We start from the raw sequence: 10,205 nt of genomic DNA on the forward strand, positions 1-10,205 counted from the left end.
ATAGGTCCCAGTGCTTGGCCTTTGGCCTAAATTCTATATTCAACGATAGCGGAATTCTGTGTTGGCTTACGAAGCTATCGTTGGAAATTACTATAGGCTAAATAACAAAACGTTTACAAAATTACCCCTCCTATGGTTGAAAATACAACTGAAAATTCCAAGTCCCGTCAAATAATTAGAAAAATCTGGTAAAAATACGAGTAAAAATTAAAACGTGCGAAACTAAAAATGTAAAAAAAAGCAGAAAAAATAAAATAAAAAAAACTGTCGTGACAGGGATATAAAAAACTGCTAAATCATCTTTGTGACTCACTGAGTGGAAAATGACTGAAGGTCCGCCACACACAAAGACATTGCTATGGTTGAAAACCTCAACAAATTGAGCCACTGGCACGACTTCGTGACCTTTGACCTCGTAAGGACAGTTCCTGGGCTTGTCCCTTGCAAAACAAAAATGCAAAGAAAAGCAAAACTTAATAATAATAATAATAATAATAATAATAATAATAATAATAATAATAATAATAATAATAATAATAATAATAATAATAATAATAACAGGATTTTATTTAAATTTGGAGAAATTTGCAGAGGCAGAATAAAAATTACAATCAAGACGACAATAATTTCAGAGTTGTCAAAATAATAATAATAATAATAATAATAATAATAATAATAATAATAATAATAATAATAATAATAATAATAATAATAATAATAATAATAATAATAATAATAATAATAGCAATAATAACCGTGGAAAGTTTATCGATCAATGCTTGAGGTTGCTTTTCAACTCGGTATGAAGATTATTTATTACACGAAAAGTTATTTCAAATACAGGTTTGGAAGATAATATCATTAGGTGTGATGAATAGACCTTGCGGCCTTGTGGGCAATTTAATATTGTTGGGTTTTATTGTTACAAGGGCAGAGGGATGCATCGCAATCTCTGTCCATGTTTCGTTTTGCTTTTATACGTTTTCAATTCAGCGTGACTCGATTACAGTTGGGCTCCTTTTATGTTAAGGAAGGATGGTGCTTTGTACCAATGGATGCAGTAATATGAACATGGAGATAAGTGCATTAAAGAATACTGTAATTTTACTGTGTGTGTGCAAAAAAAACCCCATGTCTTTGTTGGCCTAAGCAGAAAATCAGGGTACATGGTAGTAAGTAGACAGTAGTTGGGAGCAGACAAGACTAGAGGAGGGAATACGCCTTGTTTTACAAATTATTGGCTAAGAATTGGAAATTCGCTGCCTCTGGTCACAGCTATTGTCGACTGACTACCACGTACCTAAACTCCTGCTCAGATTCAAGAAAGGCCCTGAGTATTTTTATGGGCAAGTTTAGTACAATTATATTTTAGGTTCAAACATATCCCTATTCATATTACAGCACCATTGCTACAACACAACATCCTTCCTTAATCACTAGAAAAAGATCCCAGCTGTACACATATCACGGTGAATTTGAAACGTATATAAGCAAAGAGAAACATACGCAAGAGCCGCTTGATCGCATAGTCGTTCTGACCAGACGAATAAATGTCAGTCCGCAGTTTTGGTACTGGCTTTGGGTGTCCGTGTTCCAGCGGTGGCTGGCACTCACTGTGGTCACCTTACCAGTAATGACTAGACCCAATGTTTGTTGGTATCTACTGTGATCAAGAGATCAGAGATAAAATAAACATGTTACTCTCAAACATTGATTGGTTACCCGTCTAAGTTATGACTCTTTCGGTGTAGCGAACGTGACCTGGCCGATGGCTTTAAATAAGTAGTTTTATCACTCTTCAAGTTATGTTGCAAGTCTCAACACTCTGCTAATAACCGGGTTTGGGACGGACGAGATTGTACATAGACTAACATGGTGTTTAACCTGCAAAAGAAACAGATATAGATCTTGGCTTGTGAAGACCATAATTTAGATGTCTTCTGGTATAACTAAAATGAAAAAAGAACGGCATGCAAGCGTACACGAATGACATTAACAATTATTATTAGTTTTGGAAACAGAGCTTCAACTTGGTTCATTTTTCGTTTTATCTGTACGAAATGCAGTTGAAGATTTTTCCGGGAAACGCAACCTAAACATTTCACTTGCTTCCACTTTCATAATCTATATAATCACTCCTGATTCACACCCGACATTATTTTCTTCCATCTCTCTCCTCTTTTCACACACCTCGTATTTCTTGTTCATTACATTTAAGCCTTGCGTTGTTTAGCTTGCTTTTCGCTGAAGGACTGGGATCGGTTAGTATGAGGTCACCGTTCAAAAGCGCGAAGAAATTTGATACGATGTAGCTGCATGAAGTGAGTTTGTTTACAAGGGTTTTTTCCTACGTGCGTTGGAACTTGTTCAAGGTCTTTGCTCGATTTCTTGGGCGAGTTTTCTTAGAAGTCCATGCTTTCCAGCTGTTATTGAAAAACTTTCTTGAATTCTGTTGATGGAAAAAGGTCAAATCACAAGTGGTCTTATCAAGGTGCTGAATTTTGTCACAAAAACATACAAATACATTCTATACAAAAAGTCTATTTATATGTATATATAATATACATATATATACATATTATATATATGTATGTATGTATGAATATTTTTAAGTATGCGTGTATCTATGAATATATGTGTGTGTTTTTGTGACAAAAATCAACACCTTTGATAAAACCACCTGTGATTTGACCATCTGTTTCCATCCGTTACATATATAATATATATATATCATATATATATATATATATATATATATATATATATATATATATATATATATATATATATATATATATATATATACATATATATATATATATATATATATATATATATATATATATATATATATATATAAAGAATACACACTCACACATATAAATATACACACACACATTCATGCCTGATATGTTATAATGAATATAGCAGGTCGCCCCGCAATAAAAGAGGCAAGAGACACGCATTTCCTGAGATAATGGCTAGGAAACGCAAATTTAACCGATGTGACCATCTCACTAAAGAGAAAAGACCTAAAGTTGAAATCAATTTTAACATATTATATTTGGCAAGTATTCTGAATTTTCCTATTTTCCAACAAAAGGAAATATAGACACAAAACACGCCTCAATTTAAGACCAAATTCTTTCAATTCAATAATCCTCACCTCTCTGTCATATTACTTTTGTTTGTTAGGGAGTCGGGCCTCCTCGACAAATTTTAGATTGTATAAATATCAGTATGTGGGTATGTGTGGATATGTATATATACATATATAAATATACATATATATATGTATATATATATATATATATATATTATATATATATTATATATACTGTGTATATATAATATGCATATATATATACATTTAAAAATTTATTTATTTATTTATATTTTTAGATATTTCTCATATGAAACGCCTTTTATTTATTTTTTAATTTCCTATGTTAATTTACTACGGTGTCAATAACCTAGAAGATGTGACGCCAGTTTTAGTAGCTATAATCAATCAATCAATTAATCCTATTTCGGCACTTTCCGCTCATCCATGCGGCATTTTTCCCACCTCATTTCGGCAGCTTACCCTTCTCATTTCAACATTTCGGTATCTTTTTTCCTGCATTTACGGGATTTTTTTTTTTTTTGCTCACCTCGTCTCGGTATTTTCCCTTCTCATTCTGACACTTTTCTCAAAACGGAGTTTTTTTTTTCTCTCTCCCCTTCATTTCACACTTCCGGAAAAAACTCCCCGGGAACACAGTTTGTCTAATTGTTTTCGGCGATGAATTGCACATCAAAAGAAGAAGAAGAAAAAAAAAGCACATTCCGTTTGCGTAATAATGCAAGGGACAGTCGGCAAAGAATTGTTGTTTACTCTTTCCAACGTTTCGCCTCAAAAACTTCGGTGACATAATGTATTTCAGTCCATGCAAATAGCTGTGGGTTGAGTGGAAATTAGTTATCACAGTTATAAGAAACAAATGGTTTTTTATTTATAGTAGATGATGATATGAGTTACAGTTTTTCCATAATTTTTCCGGTCACGGGTGTGCACATATGTTTACATGTAAATATAAAACTATACATATATATATATCTATATATATATAAATATTTAGATACATACATGCATACATACACACATTATATATATACGTATATATTCATAAATGTGCGTATGTATGCATGCATGTATGTATATAAAGGGAGAGAGAGAGAGAGAGAGAGAGAGAGAGAGAGAGAGGTGGCGCTAGTCATTTTCTTGCTCAATATTCCACGAGAAGCGTTGAAACAACAGGCGACATCACCGGTCGTCAGCACCAGAAAGACGTCGTCAAGAGAATAATCAATGGCGATGCAACATTCCTTCAGGCTTCCAATTTTCCGGGTGGTGATGATGGACGAGTGTCTCCCGAGTCCTTCCTCTTAAGTAGATGGAGGAGGAGGAGGAGGAGGAGGAGGAGGAGGTGGAGGAGGAGGAGGTGGTGGTGGGGTTGGGGAGGAGATGGATTGGGGGAAGGAAGGGGAAGTCGGATGGGAAAATCATATTCAACAGGAGGAGGAGGAGGAGGAAGAGGGGGAGGAAGTTGTGGAGGAGGGGAGGGGTTGGGGAAGGAAGGGGAAGTAGTGGTATGGAAAAATCATATTCAACAGAGGGAGTAGATGGAGGAGGAGGTGGAGGGGAGGTGGTGGTGGTTGGGGAGGAGGAGAGGGGTTGGGGGAAGGAAGGGGAAGTCGTATGGGAAAATCATATTCAACAGAGGGGAGGAGGAGGAGGAGGAGGAGAGGAGGAGGTGGTGGTGGTTGGGGAGGAGAGGGGTTGGGGGAAGGGAGGAAGTCGTATGGGAAAATCCTATATTCAAAAGGGGGGAGGAGGAGGAGGAGGAGGAGGAGGAGGAGAGGAGGAGGGAGGAGGGAGGAGGAGGAGGAGAGGAGAAGGAGGTGGTGGTGGTGGTTGGGGAGAAGGAGAGGGGTTGCGGGAAGGAAGGGGAAGTCGGATGGAAAAATCATATTCAAAAGGGGAGGAGGAGGAGGAGGAGGAGGAGGAGGAGGGTAGATGGAGGAGGAGGAGGAGGGGAGGTGGTGGTGGTTGGGGGAGAGAGGGGTTGGGGAAGGAAGGGGGAAGTCGTATGGGAAAATCATATTCAACAGAGGGGAGTAGATGGAGGAGGAGGAGGAGGAGGAGGAGAAGGAGGAGAAGGGTTGGGGGAAGGAAGGGGAAGTCGGATGGGAAAATCATATTCAACAGAGGGAAGTAGTGGAGGAGAACAGGTGTTAATGAGAGTGAAGAAAGGAGTTAGAGGAAACGGATGTGTGGAAAGGATGGAGATAAATATTGATGGAAGGAAATAAGGAAAAAAAAAGATGGAACAGGATGAGACTGAATCTGTCATTCAAATGGTGTCACGACATAAATGGTCGTAACATAAATGGTCATCTACTGGAAAAATATTGTTAATTCTGAATAAAGATATATTATATTCATCGTGATATAGGAAATAGAAAAAAGAATGGAGCAGAATGCGACTGATTCTGTCATTCAAATGGTGTCACAACATAAATGGTCATGTCTGAAAATTATTCTGTTATTGTAATATAAGTGGCGGTTGTCGGTTGATTTTTTTCCTAAAATTCCGTTAAAGCCATAAAAAAGGCTGTGTGCTAAAGTTATATGGAGGATTATACAGCTAAAGTTAAATGGAGGATTATACTCATTAATTCATTCCTGAAAAAACTAATATAAATCACAGTATCACTTATTTCTGATGAGTGATGATTTGATGAATAGGAATGAGATACAAAAAATTGGAAATAATATGGAAAAAGGAAAACTTGCATTTCTGGGACAATACCCCTGATTATACCCAACATATGTTGCCTTGGGTTAGGGCAAATGTCAAGGACGAGGCCAACGGAGGTCACGTGAAATTAAATGAGTCAATACCTTTCGCATTGTCTCGGAATACAAAGCCAGCTCATTGCCGTGTCAATTTTTTGAAGAAATGTTAGAAAGATTAAAGCTTAGGTGAAGGTCAACGGCAGGCAGAATTTTATCTGGTTGGAAAATGAAGGGGCATTTGAAATTACGACGCAAGAGGAAGAAATAGGCTCATGAGGCATTAAACCTATAAAAGATGAAAAGGAGTTCTTCAGATTAGAATAACTGTAGTGGGTAATGTAAGCAGGTTTTCTGAGAATTTCCTAACTTAGATAAACCACTCACAAAGATCAAACGAAAACACACGAGGGAAAAAGTTGTCTTAACATTGATTGCTCTTGTCTTCGAGTCTTTGCACTGTACAGTCCTGTTCGCGTCCGCGCGCATGCGCATCAGCATTCTAGTGAATTTTCTTGTTTGAGCATCAGCAGGAAAAGCACAAAAACGAAGACACAAGTCGAAACCTCTTGGTCATTGCCACTCCGGCTAAAACAGCGTCCATATTTGGTTCCGAGTCTCCGCGGGATCAAATGAGCCTCAAATGAAGCATATCTCGAACAAGTAGCAATCTCATTTCTTCATAAGAATTTAAAGGCGAATAGACAATTTATGTGGCTCTACTGGCAATTCACTGATGACAAATGTTAGCCCCAAATATGTAAGGAAGGCAATTTTCTTTTCGCATCATTTGCAAGTTTCTTTTGAAAGGAGTGACTTTAAAAGCGTTCTGCCGAAGATTATCAATTTATTTTTTTTTTATCTATGTATCCATAACGGCAAAAAGTCACACAAGTCCATTTAAAGTTGATGTGACTTTTCCAAGATGGGGTGTTGACCCTTCTTCGTTTTATGTGCTCTTGAGGCCAGCATGAAGGTGGGGAAGACCCCGGAAGGTATTATCCTTCTGTTCCAAGCACTGATTTGTGGCATGGGGCTTACTAGCCCTATGCCCATGCCGCTATAAATTGTCAAAGGACTTTCGTGCCAAAACAGAACAACACATTCCGGATATCTATTATCGGCTACCAACGTCGATGGACGTCAAGAAAAGTGATTTCAGTGAAATTAGAGATGTCTGAAATCTTACTCAAGTGGCGTTCAAGTGACGTCAGGAAAATCACCAGTTCTTCGTTGGCGGGGTAGGTGAGCTCTAGCACGCTGGCACGCTGTTTGTGTCAGAAGAGTGGAGAATTTATTTCTGGTTATAAATTCATTTCTCGTCATAATGTGGTTCGGATTCCACAATAAGCTGTGGAGTCCCGTTGCTAGGTAACCAGTTGGTTCTTAATACTTAAAATAAATCTAATCCTTCGGGCCAGCCCTAGAGAGCTGTTAATCAGCTCAGTGGTCTGGTTAAACTAGATTAGGTTTAACTTAGGACAAACTTATTGATATAAGGAACGTCTGAAGTACTGAGACCAGTAGGTGGTAGTGCTGCTGTCAGTGCACCACGCGCGGTTCACTGTAGGCATTACTTAAGGTTCTTTGCAGCGTCCCTTCGGCCCCTAGCTGCAACCCCTTTCATTCCTTTAACTGTACCTCCGTCCGTTCATATTCTCTTTCTTCCACTCTTGCAACCTCGAGGTTTTCCTCCTGTTACACCTTTCAAACCTCTTTAATCTCAATTTCCGTTTCAGCACTGAATGACCTCATAGGTTCCAGCGATTGGCCTTTGGCCTAAATTTTATATTTCAGTTTTTAATTTCAGTTCAAGTGCTCAGTACAGAGATGCTAAAGCCTTCTGGTCTACTTGAAGCGATGAACAGAATGTGTGATATATCGTTTAAATTGACACAGGCATTTTACTAAAGCATGCATAAATTAAAAACTTTCGTTTATGTGCAGTAATTTATATACTGATGATTGGGATTCTTATTTCATGGGAGTTGTCTGTACTCTGTACTAAGGTAATAGCTCGGACTGCCATCTCATTTCATGGATAATATTTCTTTACAATTGGAGTAGTTATGAAAGGGATGTCATCTCTCTCCTCATTTCAAGGGTGTTATGGACATCCCTAAAGTAATATTTAGGCGACTATACCAGGATGTCCGAGATGCTCGAGATTCTCCTCTCGCAGATGCAAATGACACCCCTGAACTGATGATTAGACTTGTTTCCCCTGCACCCTTTTTAGTTTTCTGTAAAAGAAAACTCTTGAGATGGCTATTTGTCTGTCCGTCGGCACTTTTTCTGTCCGCCCTCAGATCTTAAAAACTGCTGAGGCTAGAGGACTGCAAATTGTTATGTTGATCATCCACCCTCTAATCATCAGACATACCACATTGCAGCTCTCTAGCCTCAGTAGTTTTTTCTTTTTATCTCATTTAAGGTTAAAGTTAGCCATGATCGTGCGTCTGGCACCCCTATAGGTGCCAACAACGAAGGCCACCCCCAGCCGTGGCTGAAAGTATCATGGGCCGCGGTTGAGAGTTTTATGGGCCGTGGCTGAGAGTTTCATACAGCATTATACGCTGTAAATAAAACTCGATTGCGCCGAAGAAACTTCGGCGCATTTTTTACTCGTTTTCTTCTTGGCTCCTTTTCTCATTTTCCGAATAAAAGTGTTCTGTTTTTGGGTAGATTGCTATGCAAGCCCGTGGCTTTTCGACTCATTCCATAGTAATACTAATGATAATGAACTTCTTACGAAGAGCGATCTTGACTCTTGCCAGTTGAAATGGATGTATAATTTGGAAATATGAAAGTGGTGTGCTTTTGAATATCAATTTGCCTTTCTCATTTGACTCCATTGGTTCTCGGGCCCCAGTATGATCTAACATTACTAGCATCAGTCTTTTAAGCTTACTTCAATAACCATTAAGTGTTTTAAAAGTCAGGGCCCTTACCATTATGCTCGAACCTCCTATCTTAATTTGGATTGGGACCGGCTCGAGAACATGAAATATTATTTCTGTTTTAGATTAAGCCACTCTTGTGCTGGAACGGGTTCTTCCTCCTGAAGCATTCCGTAAAAGTGTACAATGCCCAGGAACAGTTTTATTCTGCTTTATGTTACTGAATCTGATCACTGATTAGCTCACTGTCAAAGCACAGATCGTTCTAACCAATCACTAATGAGCACCTAAGTAGGCTCGAGGTGCAATCTCAGTTCTTCCTCCCTCCTCTGTCTATAAACATCTCAGAACCTTGACGAAGGTCTCAGCTGACCTTGTGTCGGGACCTCGATGTGGCCTTTACAGTGGCCACCTGTCTTTGTTGCTCTCCAGCCGCTTGCATCAAAGATCTTGTTTTATTCATAAACTTTGTGTAAACAGCAATCAGGAATCAAAACTTTTTCACGAAGTTGAAAGCTGATTAGTATATAAGATTGTGAGTGACGGTACTTCCTTATATATCAGTTCATTTGCAAAAGGCGTATCTAACATCATTCGAGAAAAAAAAATCCGAAATACCACGATGACTGTCAGATGGCGAAGGACGGATAACCTTGTTTATTTGCGCAAATTCAAGAATCTTTTGGTAATTACATTACATTAATTCAACCCCCCCCAAAAAATGAATAAAATTGTATAAAAGGATTCATAATACCTCCAGCTACAAAAATACATTTTAATACTCATTTTAACTTCCTCATTCTGTACTCTATTCATCGATCAATCACCACATCAGCCAGCGTTCATAATCCAATGAAAAATTCCCTTCCCTCCGCCAAATTAAAAATAACTAAATCCCTCTTTTATGACCCTCCATGATGATGAATGAAGATATTCCCTTGCACGCACAACTTTTATTTTCCAATGACAGTAACCGAGACAGAGACATGTAAAAAATATAAATACTTTCCCTTTCCAGACCGATTATTTCCCCCAAAAGACCTCCCTTACCGTCGAGCCGTGACAACACTGGTCGTTGCCAGTGCGATTTTTGGTTCCGTGCTCGAATGCTTCATTTACGCGCCAGGCTGCTGCTGAGGCTGCTGTTCGTAAATGAGTATCTTCTGCCTCGGTCGATGGTTTTGCTTCGCTTGTAAACGAAATTTTCGAGCAGATTTTTGTAGTTTTGTTAAAAAATGACTCCCTGCGTAATACAAGTTTTCCGTTTTATGATAAAATTCTCCCTTTCGATTAATTTGTTTTTGCTTTCATAGCAAGGCTTAATGTGAGTTTTTAGCTATCTTCCGGCACCCCCAACCCACCCCTCCTCTCTCTCTCTCTCTCTCTCTCTCTCTCTCTCTCATTGAATCTATCTAGGGATGCTAGTTTTTCACTTCAGATCTTTATTTCACATGGATTCCTCGCTT

At 38.5% G+C, this 10,205-nt stretch overlaps 1 protein-coding gene across 1 annotated transcript; it reads left to right on the plus strand.

Moving 5' to 3' along the window:
• Positions 1–4,436: 4,436 nt before the first annotated feature.
• Positions 4,437–7,622, plus strand: LOC136842928 (RNA-binding protein cabeza-like). Its single transcript, XM_067110902.1, has 2 exons — positions 4,437–5,055; positions 7,579–7,622. Exons 1-2 carry the CDS (start codon positions 4,437–4,439, stop codon positions 7,620–7,622), a joined length of 663 nt encoding a protein of 220 aa, XP_066967003.1.
• Positions 7,623–10,205: the final 2,583 nt, after the last annotated feature.

The sequence above is a fragment of the Macrobrachium rosenbergii genome, chromosome 2 (assembly GCF_040412425.1).
Source record: "Macrobrachium rosenbergii isolate ZJJX-2024 chromosome 2, ASM4041242v1, whole genome shotgun sequence".
NCBI classification, from domain to species: domain Eukaryota; kingdom Metazoa; phylum Arthropoda; class Malacostraca; order Decapoda; family Palaemonidae; genus Macrobrachium; species Macrobrachium rosenbergii.